General features: G+C 38.6%; 1 protein-coding gene across 2 annotated transcripts in view; it reads right to left on the bottom strand.

Annotated features, from left to right (window-relative positions):
* LOC122794170 (RAS guanyl-releasing protein 1-like) overlaps positions 1 to 22333 on the bottom strand; it is a 463558-nt gene that overhangs the window by 94985 nt on the left and 346240 nt on the right. For both annotated transcript variants that reach the window (XM_044062374.1, XM_044062373.1), the window contains 2 exons: positions 11590 to 11739; positions 5703 to 6073 (listed from right to left, as the gene is read on the bottom strand). In XM_044062374.1, coding sequence (XP_043918309.1) covers positions 5703 to 6073; positions 11590 to 11739 — 521 coding nt within the window. The remainder of the gene's footprint in view (positions 1 to 5702; positions 6074 to 11589; positions 11740 to 22333) is intronic.

Below are 22333 nucleotides of genomic sequence, written 5' to 3' on the forward strand. Positions count from 1 at the left end.
CCAGGCCTCCGGTGAAAATGGACCAAAATCCAGTCGGACCCTCCCGGTTAACAAATGTAAAATAAATGTGTGTGTATATATATATATATATATATATATATATATATATATATATGGATCTAGGACGTGTGATCAAAAGATCAAACATCCAAATCCATTAAGTGCGAGCATACTTGCACAAAAGTGCTTTTCACAGAAGAAGCACTTTCGCATAAGTATGCTTGTTGCCGAGGCAGCACTATTGTGTGGATAATGGAAAATTCCCTTTTCCCCACTGTAGTGCAGTCTTGGAGGGAGAATATTAAAGTGGGGGTGTGTGGGGGGTACAAGGGGGGGGAGGTGAAGCCCCCCTGCAAAAACGTAAATGTAGTGTTTTTTTTTTTGTTGACATGCTTAAACAAAAGCGCTGTTTTGGTTAAAGCGCTTTAGTTAAAGTGTGTTTGGTGGTTATGGATTCGGACTTTTGATCTCTCGTTTGATCTCCTAGATCCATATATATGTATATACACACACACACATATATATATATATATATATATATATATATATATATATATATATATATATATATATATATAGACACACACACACATATATATACATATACACACACACACACATATATATACATATACACACACACACACACACACACACACACACATAATAACCCATATACATAGGGCATTTTCTGTGCACACATTTCACATTTACAAATGTATTCCCAGCACAGCATGCCTGTGAATCATGATTACTGCCACACAGTGACAGGCATTCAGAGCTAATGGCTACTATCACACTGTGGGCGTTGTCACAAAGCAGGAGATCAACATATTCTTCCTCTCACTCTCCCACACATTTCTTCTCTGCATCCTCCTGTATGTTCCTCTACTTGCATTTCCCTTTCTGACTTTCCTGTACTTCCATTTCCTCCCTATTTCACTGAATAAAACTGGTAGGGAACATTACTGGGGGGGAGGGTTATATATTATGGCACTCAGTAAGTCTTGTATTGTCATGAACCTGTGCTTTTTGATGTGTACTCACATGCATGCAATCCTACTGTTCAAGAATCTTGTAACACCACCCATGACACATCTCTCTATTTGCTGGCACTGTCATTTACACTAGGAGACTTCTAAGTTAGCAGTAGGAGGCACTAAATGCCTCCTTATTAATTGATAAATTACCTCTGAGGAGATTGATGCTGCCTGGTGTCACAGCAGTAGCCCTTATGTCTAATTTGGAATCCTAGGGAGTATCTGTAAAGTACTTTACAGTAGTATGAGAATTCTTATTTTTCTCTAGTTTAACAGACTTGTAATTTATAGGACAGCTTCATTAATAAGGTATCAGGTTTAAGCACTGTGTGAAGCCTAAACAACACACACACACACACACACACACACACACACACACACACACACACACACACACACACACACACACACACACACACAAATGGTAACATTCTAGCAGTTATAAAAAAAACAGATTTTAGTGAATGAGTTTGAGAAAACAGCCACAGTCACAAAACATGCAACACTGGGATATTTTCCATACTTAAGCATTGCAGAAAATTCCTTACATTGGAAAATGATGGAAAAACTATCCACAGTCAGAAAATATGAAAAGCATATGTGCTTTCCTTTTTGGAATCCTTTGTGATCAACTCAGAAAAATGGTGTGCAGTTAAAATCACAAGAACAAATGCCAAGTAAACAATCCATTAAACTTCTAGTTTATATAATCTAAAGTATCAAGATAATAGTTTCCATAAAGGTAATGTTTAATGGTGCAAAACAAACTTTTCTTTTTGCACAAAAAATTGTATGCATGCTTGTTTCAAACCATGCTCTGTAAAAGTTGGTTTTAGAAACTTCAGAATTCGGAAGTCTAAATTGACTCAGCCGTATTTATGACATTAATATTAATATGCTGGAAGGAGGCATTTACTTTACTTTAGGTTCAGTTCTAACTGCTGGATTAGCTTCTGTAAATAATTGTGAAGTAATTATGTAATTGCCAACCTATTAAATATTTTGGTAAAAAATTAAGTGATATAAATGGCTCTTGCCATCACATTAATATTAGTGCTTTAAATATGGCTGCGTTCACTCATGCTTCCATGTTCAGAAGCACTTTTTAAAATTAAGTTTTTTAGAAAATGCTGTGAAACCATCATTTGTTTTTACACAAATACTTGAACACCTTTTTGTGTAAAAACAAGTTTGTTTTGTGCCTTTAAACATGATCTTCAAGTGAAGAACGAAGTCTAACTATTGCAGGAATCTTATCACAAAGAAAAAATGGAGCAAAGAATTGAATAATCCACTCAAACTGACTTGAATTTTTCACTTTAGTTTCTAGATAAGCAGGAAATGTAACAGAACAGCAACTCAGAAAATACACCATCTTAATCAAAACTTAGTCTGATGGGGTTTAATTGCCTAGAAGTAAACAATCACAGAATATTTTGAATTAAACTGTTCAAGTTCTGTAGGCAAAAAAAAAGTGTAAAATGCAAAAGTAGTTGAGCCTGCATCTATTTACAAAATGATCTATTATATCAAAAACTTCAAAATCAGAAAACTCTCTTTTAAATGATTCTCCTACAGCAAAACAAAAAATGTTTTACTGAGTCAAATAAACTGTGTGAAATGTTGCTGAAAAAACACCTCTATGCTAACATAAGCATTTTTGCGAGGGGTTGGGCTGGTTAGTTTCACTATCACCTACCTCCATAGTCAAACTGCAATAGGGGTGGTAACAGAGAAACTCCGTTTCTCATAGATCAGTGTTCTTGAGGAAAATGCAAATGCTTAAACCATTTTCCAAATAAACTGTTTAAATCTAGCAGGGTGTGAAAACAAGGAAGTACAGAATGCAAAAGCAGTTAACCTTTCTGATTTATTGTAGTTTTAACTAGATATGAAGCTTCAAAATCAACAGAAAGCTGTCAGATATAAATACCTCAGAAGATTCTTCTTTCTTAAAAACACAATGAGGAAAACTCAGTAAATCATGTTAAATGTCTGAAATATTCCTCGCTCCTTCACTTAATGAATAACGCTGTGAGTGGATCACTAGTATGCATTCCTTTTGGCCAGATTACACAGACAAAAATGTTAAATATCCAGTTCTCCAGGACTAGTACACTGTTAGGTTTCTCACCAGGAGAATTCAGGGCATGAATACTCTCTCCTTTACCTATCTCCTAAAAGCTGTCTCACTGTATTCAGTCTCCTACAAGCTGCTGAGAGGAGATCTTTGTCTGGGTTACATGGCTTCCTCAGACCTAGCCCTGATGGATTTGACTGTGACATAAGCAGAGTGTGCTGGAGGGCAAATATGTGTCCCAAAGGATCCCCACACTGTGGAATAGGCTCCTCATCCAAGTAAAACAGAGCTTATCCCTGACCATGTTCAAAAGAAACCTTGACAACTGGATGGAAAATCATAAATTTACCCCTGGTCTGGCTCCGGTGTCCCTTATGGACAGAGGTCACCAATAATAGAAGTTTTATCCTAACAACTACCCCATACAAATCCTTAGTTACCTTCCTACTAACATGCCGGATGCCCATGATACTTGGAGACCAAAATGGTTTAGGGTGCATGGCTAGATTTGTAAGGGTTGTAGTAGTCATTAGCCTAGTAGTAATCTATAAGCATCTAAGATTTCCGAGGGGAAAATATTGTAAAATGACTAGAAAATATCACCATCTGCTCCAGACATTAAAATTCAACTAGATGCAAGTCTGAAATAAATCTTTAAAGTACATTTCTCAAAACTTGGCAGGGTTCCATAGAAAGAAAAGCTAACTGTTGTAATTAGTAAAAATAAATAAATAAATAAGTAAAATGACAAGGCTACTATTGAGATGCTTGCTGGAATTGACTTGGCTGAAATCATTACTGCCACCTAGTGCTTACAGTTGCTTCTTGCAGCCAACAATGAAATTCAGTGCTGTGAACTCCATACACTGACGATAAAAATGTAGCTTACACTACATGTTAAGAGCACTGAGAGGACATGAACGAAGGAAGAAGGCATTATATATCTTATCAAAGAACACCTGGACCCTTATAGTAAAAATGTTATTATATATGTATACTTCACTCTTAATTTTCTTCTTCTAAGTTTTTTGTTTACTATTCTCACATGACCACCAAGCATCACCTTTAGCTACTATATGGAACAGATTAATTCTCCTGAGAGGTGAGAGACCTCCACGAGTGATGCCAACCTTTGTTTTATGGGGTTTGAGTTTCTCTTCATTCATCTCCTTGCTATGCTGTCATTTCCACTATGGGCTGCTTCATACTGCTCTTGTGTGATCTGTTCCTGCAGCCCTTGATTTTGCAGTGATACGAGCCATATTGGAAAACATTTTCATTCAGGTCCTACCAGTGGGCAAAACACAGCTCCATCCCCCACAAAGGTCAGCTGACACTTGCTGGCCAACTCCTAGCTATCCCATGCCAGCTCCTCTAGCACTTGGGCCATGCCAGCTCTTCTAGCACTTGGGTCACTAATCAAATCTGGGTCAATTAGGGTAAACGTCAGGGTTTTATCCCTCTAAGCCATGGAGTTGGCTAACATACCTCCCTCTTTGAGCAGTTTAAGTGCCTTTCAACTAGAAAAAAACAATTGTTTAGGGTACTGCATTGAGCAATGCCACATCCCTGACTATATTGACTTTGAAGGCTAGACTATTTTTTTCTGTAGCCAGTACAGAATAGCTTGTTTATATGTATAATGTTGTCCTTGTTTATTATGCAGTCTAAGACTAGTTAGTGTGTTTTTTTTCATAAACAAGATGTTTCAGTTCCTGCTTAGGCTACTGAAAGATGGCTACTTTGAAATGGAAATGCAATCACTTTTTTTTTTTTAACAAACATCATGTATATGTTACTGGAACTGACTCATCTCACTGAATTCATCATATGCTGTAATGTTCAGAGAATGTCCTTTATGTATTATATATTTCAGTGTACAGTCTAATCTGTCTGTATAGAAACAACATACACTAGAACTGTCTGTATGTATATATTGCTTCACACATACTATTATGACTTTTTGCCTTGATGCCTGCCGATCATCAGACTGACTCAGTAATTCAAACCATTTGTTGCCGTCACTGAGTGAAAACTGACTTGAGAGGGGTCATCATCAAGACAGCCATCATAGGTGTTTCAAAGATTTTATACTTTTCTCCCCTTCCCTGGCCATGCATACATCCAACAAGAAAACCAGGAAAGGGCATGAAATGTGGGCAATGCATCAATGGAATCCCCTCACTACTACAAGGGGCATTTCATTCAAACAGCTCAGCTCCTCCCCATGCAGCATGAGAGGTGATCTCTCCAGTCTCTACCAGGAAGGTCACACCACCCTGTGTCTCTCTGAATGTGGCAATTCCCCCAGAAGAGATAAGCAGGCCATGCCTCTTCATTCCTCCCCCTACCTGCCTAGCTCCTTAAGTGCCAGGGCTGCTAATTGAACCCAAATCACCTTGGCCTCAGTCAAGGCTTCAATCCCTCTGTGACATAGTGCTAGATGAATTGATACATTTTTAAAACATTCTTGTGCATATCCTGAAAATGAGATACAACCAGTAAGACTTTTCATGGTCAAGAAACAGAAATAATAAATACAATGAATAATAAAAGCCAAGTTCTAAAATAAGGCACGGTACCTTTTCCAGTTCATGAAATTCAGCAAGCTTGAAGTTTAGCTGTTCATCTTTTGTTTTCTGAATGGTTACTCTGTGATCCCATTTTGCATAGGCTCTTTTCCGCATTGGAACTGGACTAGGACATGGGGAAGTTGGAGTGGGCAATGGCAGTATAGTTTCTGATGTATTACTTCTTGGAGAAGGAAAGCAGAAATTTCCAGAATTGTCAGTTTGTGATAGTGCTTCTGTCTGTGTACTCCTGTGCATTACAGATGGCTTCAGTCTTAAAGGAATTTTATGAGCCGGTCCTCCAAGTAGTACAATTGTGTGATGGCTATTTTCTTCAGAGTGGTCAGCTGTTTCATCACCAGGGAACAAAAATGGTCCATCCTCTGTATGGTCATTTGCAAAGTAATAAAACAGAATTTATTTAATTTGTGATCTGTTTTCATCTGAGAAGACATTAACAAACAGCACAACTTTTTCATTTCACGGGTTTTTGTAATATCTGCAGAAGCATTTGACATTTAATTAATTCAAATATAACTAGCCAAGAATGCACCCAGATTAAACAGTTTGCACAGATTACAATATTCACAGTATGACCTCAGTAGCAAGGATGTAATTAGGCAGGTCACTGAAGTTCTGGATTATAGTTAGCTAATGCAGAAATACTCAAATACCACCATGTAAGAGAAACTTTTCTGAATATGTAACCAACTCTCTCTCTCCTGTTAATTTTTTTTTATCTGCATCCTTCGAGTACTGCGTAAGACTCACTGCTAAAGGCATGACTCTTGGCAAACATCAAAGACTGAAACCTTACTGATCCAAAACTGTTAGGAAACTCAGGTATGCTTTAAACTGATGAATAACAATTAATCCACAAATCAGGGAGAGAGTCTGTTGGTTAAGTCAAATTCACAGTAAATTGAAATAGTGGAGCTATATCAGTTATTAAAATTTGGGTTTTTGTGAGACTTGAACCTATATCTAGTGGATATTCAAAACTGAGTCTAGCCTCCAAATTATATTTGACTGTTATGTTATAAGGCTTGTGGATTTTCAAGTATGTCTACTACAAATTGTAAGAATTTCATCCCTCTGAAAGTCATTCTTTGAACGTATACTAAAATCATAATTACAGTGTATCGTGCACTCAGCAGATTGTTAACATGTTTGTATCTACATTGTATTTGTATTTATGGAATTCAGTTTTTCTTCAGCTCTGTCTTATCAAACAAGCTTACAAAAACACTCTTCAAAGAATGCCTTTGTTGAGACTGAAGTTTTGTTGTACTTTATGTTTGAATATGAAGACTTTGGAATAAAAAGATGTGCACTAACTCCAGTGTTGAATGTTATCAACAGGAGGTTTGTGTTTTGTTTGTTAGAAAATATTCTCTTACAAATTTTCTGTTAGCCCTCCTACACTGGAAAATAAACTAGATAAGGGTGTGATGCATAATTAAGCAGCAAGGTTAGTGGTTCTGAAAATGCTTTTATCTGTAGTTTGAGTCTTTTTTGTTGCTTAGCCAAGCAGAGAGGGAAATTCCATTGTGTGGTGCGCATTGCACAGTTTGTAGGTGCGTTCTGCTTTGATCAGATAACATTTGATTTGAATTAGTGAAGGAAATATGGTGAGAATGACTGAAGCAGATTTTGTATCCTGTAATATCACAATGCACTCACTAAAATGGGATTAAAAAAAAATAAGATGACATTATTGTCATTCGCACCTGCAAGGTGACTGCACGAAATAATGAACATTAACTACAAATCATGCATTAGCTAACTGAGTCATTCACTTTCTGATATCTGCTCTATCATTTTCAAGGCTACAGGTGAGATGGAGCTTCTCCTGGAAAGAAAGTGGCATAAACCAGAGAACTAGCCCTGCTGGGGACTTCAGTCCACTGCAGGGTGCGCACACACACACACACACACACACACACACACACACACACACACACTGTATGAGCAATACACTTATCTAAATGAACATGGGAGAAGCCCAGATAACTCAGTGAAAACGTTTAGGGTCAAGGAATGGGGGGAGGGCATGCAGACCTTGCATTTAAGGTATTCCAGCTAGGAACCAATCTGGAGAATCATGCACCATGAGGTGGTATGCTAAAATACTGCACCACTGTATCCACAAACTATAAATCACTTATGTTAGTTTATTAGAAAACCAGACTTGAATTTTCTCAACCTCCTCAGCAGTGTCTAATACAAACATGAAATACTATAGTAGTGAACTTGCTTTTTTTAATGCTAACTATTAATTAATAAAATGCAACAGGTATGTTAAACTAAAATAAATAGTGTAAATGAAGGGCTAAAGAGTTTATAAAGATTATATTTCAATGACGTAGACATTTTAAATGTATTTTTGTGGAATTTCCATTATCCAAGTTACTCTGAAAATGTGGTATTTTGGAAGCTTCAGTAACACAGACAAAAAGAACAAAAAAAAAAAACAGGGTCTCTGGTGAGTCTTCTAGGAAACAGTATCATCACCTTTTCAGTCCAGCTGAGAGACTGTTGGGATTTTCCTCTTAGATGTGCCACTCTCTGGAAACTTTACTAGCAGAGTATCCTAGATAATCACTCGCCCATCTAAAATACAATGTGCAATGCCTTTGAGCTGAGCTTTAAAAAGGATAAAAGGTCAACATAAAAATACCATCAGACAAACCTTTTGGGAGCACAATGTCAAGTGTCTTACTTTGAACAGAACAAGTGGCTCCCATAAGTTCTTTCCCTTCCCCCAACCTGTTAGGCCAGGAGAAACCCATTTTCTTGGCATGTCTTGACTAGATTTCATGTGCTTCATTGTTTGATGATTGTTTGTAGTTTTCTTAGGCAGGACAGCTACTTATTTTCTGGCTTGGTCTTGTAGAACTGCTGCTTTACCTATTTTCACCCACTTTCTGTTATTCCTGTTGTTAACTGCTATTGAGTAATCTACATTTAAAGATATTTCCACTTTCAATTCTCCTTAGTGTATACCTGGATTAGACTCAAACTATCCACTCTAGTAAACTGTGCTGAAATTATACACATTTAAAGATGAATATCTTTGCAGTAGTTCCTAAGGTGCATGTTATTGTTCATCAAGATTTTCTTCATCCTCTGTGTGATCTGTTATTACTACAGAAAATAATAGTAAATGATCCCAAAAGTCTTGGTGTGATACTATGAACCTTGACAGCCTGTTATGATAACATAATGTGACAACAGCATGTTTTCATAGCCATGTAATACATGTCAGCCCTCTGAGGTTGTTGCCATATAAGTATTCAAAAGGCTTAGGCATAAGGTACGCAGCTTCCATCTAAATCAGGGTTTTAGGCATTCTTGGATATAATATAAACAATTATTGTCGACTCATTACTGTAATGTAGGAAGCAGTGGCATGCTGCTTCCCATCCGTGGTGGTGGTGGTGCGGTAGTGTTGTCGCCTCACAGTAAGACGCTGTCCGGTTCGATTCTCAGCTAGAGCGTCTTCTGCGTGGAGACATGCGTGAATGGGTGTACCTTCGTTGAAGGTTGTGCGTCAGGGCTGGTAACTCGGCACGTAAAAATCAACTACCAATCATTAGCGGACCGGAGTTCTGCTGTGGCAACCCCTAACCGGGAAAAGCCGAAACACACAAACAAAGTAGCATGCTGCTTCCTGTGCCCAGTGCACAGGGTTTGATTCCTTCCACCTTCATTTGTGATTCTTAGCAAGTCACTTAACCAGGCAGCACTTGCAGGTTGTCCCTGAGAAGGACCAGTTGTATCTGGTGGCCTCCAAGTCAACAAATAAGCTAAAATAAAATAAAATCAAACTTGTAATCCTGTCCTGGGAATGAATTATAATGCAGTGGTCTGAAAAGGAAAGAAATTGGTAACAAAAGGAGAGCGCTCCTTTCATGTAGGTAATGAAGGGTAGAATTCACTGCACATACTGTCCATAGCACAGACCAAAAACCAAAACACTGCATGTGATATAAGCAGGTAACACTGTGGCAGCAACAATGTTATGCCCACTTCTAGAAACTCAAGCAAAGAACCTAGTCAAAGGTTGGTCTTTATGAAGGTGGGTTAATTCCTTGCCCCCACTGCAAGACAGTTACAGTTCATTCCAGAGAGGAAAGCCATGACAGCTAGTGACATTCCAGTAAAGTGTGTGTGTGTGTGTGTGTGTGTGTGTGTGTGTGTGTGTGTGTGTGTGTGTCTCTGAGTGAGAGATGGCAGCTAATGCTGAATCATTGCAATGTTTTTTTTTAAGTTTTTGTCCCCTGTCCCACCCAACCCCAAGAATCAAAACCTCCCACTACATCACTCAGTTTGATCCCCCCCTGGATCTCAGTATCCCAGAACACAAGGACAGGGAAGCAAGAGCTAAGGATCTTAGGTGCCATCCAGTGGGGATAACGTTTTTTTTTTTTTTTTTTATTATCTTTTTAATATTTCTGATCCACCCATTGGTTAAAAATCATGGAGCAATGCCTCTTGTTCTGGGCCACTGCAGATTTACACCTCCGCACATCTGTGGTACTCCTTGGTAGAGCAACCCACTCTGAATCCATAATATAGGAACTGTATTTTCCTGCCTTGTGCTAGAACTCCATCAATACACCCCCCCCCCCCCCGATGGGTATACTACATCAACCTCTACAACTGGCTTCTCCAGCTATCAGGCTGCTAATAGGACCAAGGATATGGGAAATAATCACAGCAAAACAACCAGGCCACAAAGCCTACAGTAACTAAAAAAATATGATCTGGCAGTTCTAAGGAACATGGAACTAGGATCAGTCACTTAGCAGAGACAGCTTTAAAAACAAACCGATAAACCTCCTTTCTGCCAAAAAAGCAAATATAATGTGACCCCTTTGTGGAAGCATGGAAGGCGACAATATGTGGACTTTACGTCTAACAGACAAGTCATGGGTAGTTAAAAGGGATCTAGTTCAACTGATTGCCAGTGATGCATAGAGTACTTGTGAGGATATCTGACAGACAGCAGTTAGTAATTTATGAGGCAGTATGGTCTACCAGTGAGTTCCAATAAGGATAAGCTTGCAGTATGTGGCTGAGGATCTTAAAGCAGCAATGAAATACAGCAGCATGTATGTAGGTCTACCATGTGTGAGAAGAGCTATTTCAGTTAGGAAGTAAGTTCAGTGCATATCACTTTGCTCTTGTAGCTTTAAAACCAGATGGAGTTATATATCAGACCCTTTCATCAACAAAGAAGGCTTTGCATAAAATAAACCACCAAAAGTTGTGCTAAGCTGCTGTGTGAATACATACTAAGACACCCATCAAGCAGTAGAAAAAAAAAACTGAGTATGTTAGAAGTCCCCACGTCTGCCAATTATCAAGCCTCTAAAGGGCCATCCAGACAGCCAAGAGAGTGCTTTATGGTCTTACTGGCATGCTGGCAATGACAGCATTTTCCATTTTGAAACCTAATCCCCCCCCCACCCTCCGGGGGTGACATAAGCACTCATGTCATTGAGTGGGCTTCATACTCACTACAATTCATGCATGTGTGCTGCTCCAAATGCACTAGCAGGGACTACTATCATTGGTTTGGGAGGCAATGCCCACATCCTCTAGACCTGCCCCCCCCAAGACAAGCTTCTGCACTCCAGCAAGGCCTTGTCATTGGAGTCATGCTGGAAGCCAGGTGAGAACCACTCCCTGCCCTACCAGGATGGTTATGGCCATCTTCCCTGACTGCACTGTCAAGCCTCCAAGCTACTGGTCAATCCTGGCTCACCTTGGGCTGTCCTGTAGTCATAGTTGGAACTTTATCCCTCTAAGCTGCTGGCAAAGGCTTAGTCTACCATTTTATTTTATTTTTTTTTTTACTGAAAAAATAAAAGTAGATATAAAAAGTCCTTACCATGAATAGGGCCTTTGATACTAGCAGAACAGAGCGCAGATGGGGTGGATGCTGATGTTGGACTGTTATCTGACGTTATGGTCTTGGATCTCTTTTTGCATTCAATGACCACCAGGTCCTTGCACTGTTTGTGACAATTCATCCCACAGTCTGAAAACAAGTAACGTAGAACAATATAGCAGTGGTTTTATTTAAAGATCTGTCAGACAACTTCTAAACATACTTGTCTGCACAGTTTTTTTTTATGAGATTAACAGTGCATGCACATGTATTACAGCTAGGTAACCAAAATACCCTGATATTTTATTCAAGCAGGCCAGCTTTGAAGTATATCACTTCTTTTACAAAACACATCCTAAATATTTTGATGTATTTACTTTAAAGTTCTCTTTCTCCTGGTTAAAACTAGGCATAATATTTACAGAATCAAACTTATGATTAATCTTAGATATGATACACAGACTTAAAGGTTACTAATACAGTTTTCCCCATTCATAATAGCTTCATTCCTGAGAAAGTTGGAATAAGAATACAGGTTTGTACATATGACTGTAAATGGTAGAATGCAATTTATTTACAACATATGGGTTGGGATTCAGAAAAAAACAAAAATGCACTGCTGGTGCTAATTGTTGCGGCCATAGGGGGCTGTTTATGCAGTTAAAGAAAATAAGATTCAGACAGACATTTAACCGCAATGTGGAAATACCTCATTACAGCTAATTTGCATGTTTCTGAATTGCGTGGTGTTATGACTAGTGCTAATCAGTACTTTCCTGCTGTAATCAGTAGTGGTGGTCCAGACATCTCATTGGCAGAGTTACCACTTCATGCACTCCCCCCATTCACACATGTACATACATATTCCTTTCAAATGACCCCAGAGTTTGCACAGCATCCCTGATGTTGCCTCTTATTTTTCTGTGTCCCCTTTAAATCATATATTGCAGTCAGTAATGTCAGGCATTATAGTTTCATTTCTTCATGTTTGGAATATGGATCATGATGCTAGACCTTTTCCTCTATTAATCTTTTAGGCTCACTGGTATCATCTAGTATTCCTTCAGGTTTTGTCTGAAAAACTTGAGCACATCTGTTGAGAGGTACGTCAGCCCCCCACCCCTACATATGGACACACAACCATACTTCTCAGCTGTCCCTGATTTGACAGAACAGCCCTGGTTGTGCTGGTTACACCTGCAATAATACCAGACATTAGAGTTTCCTACTTTGTATTGTTCAGAATAAGCTTCATAATGCAAAACCTGTTGCATTATTAACTTTTTATGTGACTTAGAATAATATTTACGTCTCCCCAGTGTCTAGTGTTCCCCTTTCTCTATACTCATTACTCAAAACACGCTTTGTGCTGCAAAACCCATTGTTCTATTAACTTTATAAATTAATTAGGGTAATATTTAAACAGTGTCACTGGTGTCTAGTGCTCCCCCATTACTTCTTATTGTTCAGGAAATGATCCATGCTGCAAAAGCTGTTCTATTAACTTTTTATGTAACTTAGAGTAACATTTAAAAGTCTCAGGTTTCTAGTGCCCCCTTTCCAGTATTACAAGCTTTGCTCATTAATAGGGGATTTTAGATTGATAGTAGACCCTCCTCCACACACACACACACACGCGCACACACACACACACACACACACACACACTAGATCAGACAGACCCTCTTACCGGATTGCATACACTCACCTATTCATCCATGCAAACATACATATCTGCTCTATCTATCCCCTAGACCTTCCTACCAGGCAGAAAGAGATACATATAAACACAAACACAGGAACCTCTCCTACCTCTGCAGACAAACACACAAACACTACCACCATTACCACCTCTCTACATACACTTACATAATCTTATGGTTTACGTGGCCATCCCCACTGGCTGTGCTAATTTATGACTCTCTGAGACTCTTGGCAATGTAAATCTTTTACTTCAGGATTTTTCAGGGGAAAGCACATGTATAATAGGAATAGGCCACTCTCCAGGAATGCCTCCATTAGCCATGGAGCTCAACCATGGTGATGGAACTCTGTGGTGATCCTACACACCAAAATGAATCATTGCAGTGGGCCTGTCTCTGAATCACAGTGGGCCACTGCTAATGGTAGCAGCTTGTGTTAGGGCTTACAGCTGGGGGCAGCCCTTTCTGAATCCCAGCCACAGTCTAAATGAGATGTATAGTTTTAGATGCATATTTAAAATCAAGGATACATATTAAAGAAAATACTTGTATGGACACTGAACTGTGCTTTTTCAATAAATGGCCCAACGATAAACAACTTCATAGTTTTGAATTGGGAATCACTGGGGGTTATATCCTCAGATAGTCTCCCTGGATGCTCTGCACAAAATATTATAAATGGTTCCATTCTCCCTGGTCAGATATGAATACTTACAGCCAAGCATCAGAATGTTCTCTTGTTTGAGAAAAGCTATTTTATTACACAGAAGACACAGCAGACACTCTCCTTTTATGATCCATACAAACAGTTGTACATGTTTTCACCAGTATTTAACTTTTATACAGCACATTTAATGGTAACCAAAAGTCTGGAAAATTGCTTTCTTTTTGGATGCTTCTGTTGATAACAGTGGACTCTGATCGAACAACACAAAAGGCTGGACGTAACAACATGGCCAAAGTAGTCTGGTAACCTTGGAAATGAACAGGTAAATGAGTACATACCTCATATTTTAGCACCGTCTGAAAATATTTTCAATCTGAATATAAGACCTTAGAGTAGCTAGTCTCTTAGTTGCCTTGAAAATAGTAAAATGTTTTGGGTGATGAGAAAAGGAAACATCAGCTGTGCAATGAGATGTGTGGCAAACAGGTCTTTGTTTCGAATATGTCAAAGAGACATTGTCTGTTATAAAAGTGAACTACATAAATGCCACTTGTGAATACAAAGTATGTGCCTTTTGAGCAAATCCACTAAAGAGCTCTGGGTTTCTGGTAACATAACTGTCAACAGAGTTAAACTCTACTTAACTGCCTACTGCCTGATTTCTACATCTTCTTGATACCTCTAGTGTGACCTTATTTCATCTTGCTGGCTGAGGTGCCACATTACTGTTGCACTGTCTGTATTCATCTGAAATCTGAAAAGGAAGAGGAACAGATCTGATCTAGAAAGCTCTGAGTGTTTACAATATTGTTCTCATTTTCTTTATGTTGATAGGAAGGCATTTTTATTTCAGGTACAGTAATTCTGGACTGAAGGACCTCTTTAATGGGTTTCTCATGCATAATCTGAAATGTTTGTTTTAGATATCAATGAAGAACTGGAGGGCAGAATACCTGTACTTACAGACAAATTGTGAGGAATTGCCCACCAGAGAGAGACTTTTATATACCATGGAACAGAAAGAGAGAGAGATAACACAGATGTTCTGTCAGTGAGGGGTTTTCTTGTGTTAAGTCCTGCATGGGTACCCAACAGGATGCATAAAGACATATGGTCAACAGCTCCAAGAAAGTATCTTGATTTACATGTTGTTGATGATGCCATTTGTTTCATGAATGTGGATATCAGTTTGATTTTTGCAGGGGATAATAAGCGTTCATTTGAATTGAGTCCAGCACTGCTCTAAAATGTAATCCTTTGCTTGAAAGAAAGGTGATTTTTCTCTCACATACTTTTTAGCCCCACACCTGATCACCTTTGAGCTGTTACCACTGCCTATTTTCTTCCCATCCCCAGGGATACAGCAATGCTTGACATAGCTGTTATATAAGATACCATGAAAGGGGCTTTATTTTAGTCCAAAACTCACATCTGCTGGTTGCTTTTGGTAGCTTCATCACTGTGGAGGCATCCTATGCCTTCCTCCTGACACGTCATGCCCCCCCCCCCACACACACACACAAAAATCCTCTTATAGGGCTACTGTTACCATCAGTGACTACCAAGCTCACACTCTCTTGTCCTATGGCCACTGACTAAATTTATGGTTATTCTCAAATTCAGAAAAAAAAGATTCACATGGTAATGCTGTGTCTCAAGTTTCAGCCCATACTAAATAATTATATATATGGAATGTTTATTATTAGAGTCCTTAGGAATGCAAATACTACCAGAGCACACCCTACAGATGTGTATAGTCCAAATGGGAGAGGTGCAGACTAGAAGTGAAAGCCTGCTGCTTTGAAACAAAAGGATTTCCCATGTGCAGGTGAAATTGCATTCTAAAACTAAGTATCTTTATAGCCCTAAGTGGCCATAAATGGATTATACTCCATAAATGGAAACCCCTTGTTGAAAATCACCATTTTAATTTCTTTGGGTCATCAACTTGATGAAGTTGGAATGATTCAGAACTGCTCTGGCATAGCCTATTTACAAAACAGAAGAAAACCTTTTGCCCATTTGATGGTAATGGATCCATTGTACTCTCTTCCTTTGTAGCAGCTACAAAACTAATTAAATGCTGTGTATGAGTTTGTAGAACTGAGGATGAACACAATATTAATGAAAACCCTTGAATCGTCTTGAGAAATTAGCTGGGCAAGCCACTTTATGTTAACAGCTTGTTAAAACTAAGCACAGTGTTGAAACATGCCTCTTAGACTGGACAGTAGAATGCTCAGTGAAAAATCTGATTTTAATTACTGAAATTTGCCCTGCTGTTATGGGTTCCTTTAAGTAGTAATAGAAGAGGACTAAAAGGTATATATATCAATACATCCTGTCAAAACTGCTGAAACTCATTTCCACAAAGACAAACCACAGAACACACAAAAACAAAGGAGAAAGAGTACATCTAAAGAAGAAACTATTGAACACTGCTATAAATGACTTTATTTACCTATCTTTGTTGATGAGGAAAGTATAACTGGGACTGATCCTGTTTATAGTGCAGGCCCAAGGAGCAAAGGTCCACAGTTATTATGGATAAAAGTACAGAGAACATAATAAAAAAGTACATACATAAAATAACAATGTGAGTTTTTCACTGGATAAGAAAAAAAACTGCACAGTTTTTACAGTTATAAAATACAGAAGATATTCCCTGTACATACATAAATTATAACATTGTGACATTTTTTCATTGTGAATCAGATATGTACATATATTAAAATTGTATGTACAGTTTAAGGTCTACAGCTGAAGTGTCATAGTATGTGCTGAAATTTAATACATACAGTTACTTGAGAGATATGTTAGAAATATGTTAGGATGCTATGTCATGTAGCTATTGTAAAAATTAAATTTTCAGGAGTAAAGTAAGTAGGTTAGGGTTTGTACAGCAGATTGTAGTTTTTGATGTTGGTTTGCTTGTTTTCTAAAGAACATTGGTATGCAGTAGAACATCAGACAGAGGTACAGAGATAGAGACATTAGGTGAGAAGGGGATGGGGGAAAGGATGGACATATATGGGTTAGAAGAAGATTAGTTAAATGTGGGAGGGGAAAGTGTTTGAGTAGTACTTATATACTATCCTGGAGTTGTGCAGGAACACAGCCAGTAATCTAATAAAGTTTTTTTTTTCAGTGATAGTTTAAATAAATTTAGTTTATCTATTTGTCTTGTTTCTAAGGGGATGGAGTTCCAGAATTTTGTAACATGATAAGAGTAAAGTGAGCCAGTCAAACAATGACCACCAAAAATGTACAAAACAAACAAAAAACTCAGGTTCCCAAATACAGATTATTCACCTAAATTAAAAGACACAGACTTAAAATACTCCAACTTGGAATGTAAAAATGTCTTCTCTAACAAAGGATTCACACTATACACCCAATCAAAACTACTTTATGATATAAAACAAATGTATAATTTTTCTTTATTTATTGTGTAGTAAAATTCACCATAGAAATAGCATTACAATGAAAAGTAAAAAGCTTGCCAGTAAAAGGAAGGAACTGATTTCTATCAAACATCTAGACATCACTTTACTAAACTGAATAAATAACCCTCTATGACTGAACACTAATAAAATACCAAAAGCTCCACCTCCATTCCTAGAGCAGGATCCAGCACAAGGTGGCCTAGGCAGCTGTCTAGGGCCTGGTGCTTGTTGGGGGGAATGGCCTGGCTTAAAAAATGCTCTGCTTTAAAATAAGAAAAAATGCTGAACTAAAAAGAGCACAGAATGAAATACAGCAAAAAAAAAAAAAAAGCCAGCCACAGTATCAGCACATAGTATGAATAACCCCCTGTGTCAGGATATTATATCCAGAATGGAACATGCTAGATTTGAATTACAGTGTCCTTAACAAAATATTACTGAGTGCAGCAGGTAGCCAGCAGAGAAACTTCACGGGTTGCTGTACATCTGGAATGTGAGAGTGAATTATAAGGCAGCTTATGAAGAGACATTTTTCAGACAAACTTTGGCTGCCGCTGGATAAGTGCAAAGAGCAGTAGCTGGTGTGCGTGTGTAAAATGGCCCTCTTAGGGGCACTGTCTAGTTAAATGACTCTGCTTGCAGTCAAACCTACTTACACACCAAGTAGATTGATTGCTGCGGTGCTGCACTCTCAAATGAGTTATCATTTGGAAGAGATGTTAAACTAGGTCCTATCTGCTTGAGTTGTTGGTAGCTCATGTGGATGTGAAAGATACAGCACCTATTGAAAAAGAGTAGGAGAAGTGTCCTGATGCCCTCACCAACTTTTCCCTAGTATTAATACCACCTCAGGTCTCCCCTGAAAAGTGGCCACTAGCCTAGTGGGATTAACCTGGTTACAAAAGGAAAAATAAATAAAAAAATAAATATACATGTTGATGCAGAAGTGTTACTATGTTAACTTTTTAACTGAGTGATTGAGACTAGTCTGCTGTTATCTGTCTCTAGTTTAGCAGATCATCTCTGATTGTGCCTCATATTTATGGCTTGTTCCTGAGCAAGTCACTTAGAAGGTATTTTGGGGCAACTGCAAATTTGAGATAGGCTACTTAATGGTTCCCTGGACTAAAGCCTAGAGACTAGATATGAACCAGAGTACTTGGGGTGTAAAGGAAGGAATGTGACTGCAGTAAGTAGGAGAATCATGATAGCCATGTTCTTTGGCTGCAATCCTTGGCTTCTTTGTTGTGTTGAATGTTGACAGTGTGTTTATTATTTAGCTGTGAATAAACTGAACAGCATGAAGTCTGTGAGCTTAATGTTAATATCATAGCTATGAATGCATTTTTCATTTAGCTTGCTTTTTTTTTTTTCAGGCACACATACAAAATGCAGTGTATTTGGGCTACACAGCTTGTCTAGCACTTAGTGCAGACAAGTAAGTCTATGAGCTGTTAAACAGCAGCTTACCGTTGTACATGGTTTGATCCCTTTCACCTTCATTTGTCTTTGTGACTCTGTCAAGCCCTGAAAGAGGGTACTAGTTTCCGATGGGTTGTGTCAAGCTGTTAGCAAATGCATTACACATTTGTCTTTGTAATTCCTGCACCCTTCACATAGACACAATTTAGTACTTCACTATACGCTATTTGAGTAAGAATCCCAGCACGACTATTGTAGTTTAGTAGGTTGCCAGATATATATTTTAATAAACGTGAGTTCAAGGGAAAAAAAGTGTGTTGTTTCTCATTCTAAGTCTGTTTTCATTGTGGGGGTGTTTGTCTTGTTTGAAAATACCTTTCAGTGTTTTCTTTCTGTAAATTTTGAAATAAAAGTTTTAAATGAAATCCAAATCTCTGTGATAATTGTAAAAGTGAAGAAGAAAATGATATGTAAAGTGGCAGGTTTAAACAGTGTTTGTGGTAATTTTGAACAGACAGCCATGTAATGAGATATTGGTATGGCTGGGAGGTACCTGATTCATTACCATGTATAGGACCCCATTTATCCACAATCTGGCTTTATTGACTCTGGTGAAGAATGCTGCAACAATACACCATTATTAGCCACTCAAGTAGGTCAGACCTGTACTGCTTGATGTCTAATGTAATAGCTGTTCTTGATGACAGAGAAGACATAGGGAAGTCCAAAATGAGATGTAGGTGTAATGTAAGCCCCCCCCAAAAAAAGAAAAATAGTATGCAACATGCAGTAATATTTCACAGATTTTTGTAAGACTTGTGGGTTGTTGGAAAAAAAGCTGCAGCAGCACTTATATTGTCTTTAATTCTTTTGCTTTATTCAGTGCACTAAAGAGAAATATATTAATTAATAAGCTTGGATTATAGTGCAGACATGTTGCATTTTAGTAATATATTTTTGCAATATCTTTACAACCTCCAGCAACTGAAATAGGGGTTGAAATTTGTTAGGTCATATAGTCTGCATTATTATTTGGAGTGGTGATCAGAACCGTCTGCTCTTCACTATCCATTATGTAGTCATTGTGCCATATTACTACGATACAGTCTTCTGTAAAAGGTCAGACTGTGAAGGATTTCAGCATTTAGGTAAAAACTGTTATTGTGGCAGTTAGCTCACAGGACTGAAGCTCAGACTTGTTAATGAGTTGCTTCCTGTGGCACTCTTCAGGGTTTGAATCTTTCCATCTTCATTTACCTATTATGTGACATTAAGCAAGTCACTTAACCAGTGCTTTAGAGTAATTTGGAATCTGGCCTAGGCTCCTTAATGACCTCCAGGACAGCATGTTTAGTAACTATGAAACTGTTGTAATTGTTTGCCAGACATTCCCTATTGCAAAGCTGATCTAGTTCCAGAAAAGTTGTGGCAATTTCACCAACACAGCATTTTTTTAATGTAACATAGGCAATTTACTTTTCAAGGGCAGCAGGCACTGCATTTGTAGATGAAGCACTGAAATCAAAAGTTGCTTTCCAGCAGCAATCTCTGCATTAGTAATAGAGGTCCTTCATTATCAGTGTTGCAGTATTCATTACATGTGGGATCTCCTGCTGAGGATAGCCCAATGTCCAGCCAGCATACCAAAGCCTTTATATCCCTTCAGCATAATACATCAGATGTATGGTTCCCGTGCATGTGTATAGGATAAAGGTAATGCACACACACAGTCCTTAGAACTTCTTTGCCACCAGTCCAAATGTTGCAGTTATACTTTGGTATGAATGCCTTTCGCTGAGCTGGCTCCTACCATGCCATTTACAGATAAGTTCCCCATTGGAGTTCCTTCACTTCCTTTTTCTCTTTGTTTACTGTAAGTTCATGTCATCCAGGAAGGGAAGATGGCAGTTTGGGAGGCAGATTCCATATAAAGATAGACACAAAAAGTGTCTGTTCTGCTTAGGTGCTACGAATGACCGTACCCAATTTACTACTTCCAGCCCTGTGTTCCAAAAACTTCACATAGCCATATGTTTTCCTTATTTATCTATTTGGAAAACCAACGCCTTAAACTTTTGACACAGGATACCATGGCCGAATCCATTCGGCATGAGGTTCAGCTGCCTCTTAAAAAAAGACTGAAAAGTCTCTCTGTGATTCTGCTGCTGCCCAGTCTCCACTGGACATCTCTCTTCAGGTGAATGAAGACTCTGAAGACTGTGTGGTGCCAATGCAAGTTCCTTGTCTCAACCCAGTTAGAGGCTGGCATGGAACCTGCTTCTCACACATCCTCTGAGGTTGTGCAAATGTCCATTATAGACATTGGGGGGAACCACAGCTGATCATTTCTGGAAGGCCTAGGGGAATTCAGCAATTTTTTTTTTTTAGGGAAGTGGTTCCTAGTAGCCTTTAGTATATAGGCATGGCTCTGAACCTCATAGGTTGGTCAAAGTTGACACTCCTGTAAAAAAAAAAAAAAGTAACAGAAAACTAAACACATGCCATCCATTGCTAAGGATCCTCATAGAGAATGACAGGATTTTACCCAGAAATTCTTTAATGTACTGATGGCCCTGAAGCCTCCTAAGGGATTGTCTGTTCCTACTTCACCCTTGTCTTCCACCCCAGCCAAAAGGAATAGCTAGTCAGATTCCTCAGATGAGGTGTTGGATTCTGGGGATGAATCCTTGGGCTGTTCCTCACAAATGATTTCACCCTTAGACTATGGGTCAGAAGAAGATGATTCCTTAACCCGATTCCCTCTTTGAGGAGTTATCTTTTGAGGACACACTGGTTCATATGATGCGACATTTTAAGTGGAATTGTTCCCAAGTCTCTGACATTCAAAAGCAGTATTATGAGCTATTGCAAATGAAATCTCCTAAACCTTCAGCTGTTCTTCCTGTTCTAGCTACCTGTATCAATTTGTTTTCAGCTCCTTTGGCTCTTGAATCTCAGCCTCTGGCCCCTAAGAAACCAGACCAGTTTTATAAAGTGCCTGAGGCTCTTAAGTACCTTTACAAATATCCTTCTTCAGACCCTGCTGTAGTGTTAATTTCCATGGACATGCCATCCAAGCTTTTATCCTCTTCCAAATTCCTCCCTTCTTATAAAGACAGTCATGCTATGGGAAAATACTCTATACTTCTGCTACCCATATTTTCAGGCCATACTTTATCTGACCTACATGATTAGATATTTTATGTCTCTTTTGTCTCAGCTTAGGGGTGGGGGTCAGACTTTCCTGACTCTGAAAGCAAGACATCTATTAACTTCTACTTCTTAGGTGGCTCACCAATTTCTCAGTTGTTGTTATGATGCAGCTGATGCATCCTCTAGAGCTGCTGACTCTGGTTCAGTTATGAGGAGATACTCGTGGCTATGCCTACAGACCCTACTGGATGACATTAAGGTCAGGCTCTTAGATGCTCCCTTCGACAACCAAAATAATTTTGGCACTGCCTCTGCAGAATTTTTTAAAACTCTGCGAGACAAATGTGTGGTTA

This window comes from Protopterus annectens, chromosome 2.part1 (assembly GCF_019279795.1).
Source record: "Protopterus annectens isolate FY-2018-M chromosome 2.part1, PAN1.0, whole genome shotgun sequence".
NCBI classification, from domain to species: Eukaryota; Metazoa; Chordata; order Ceratodontiformes; family Protopteridae; genus Protopterus; species Protopterus annectens.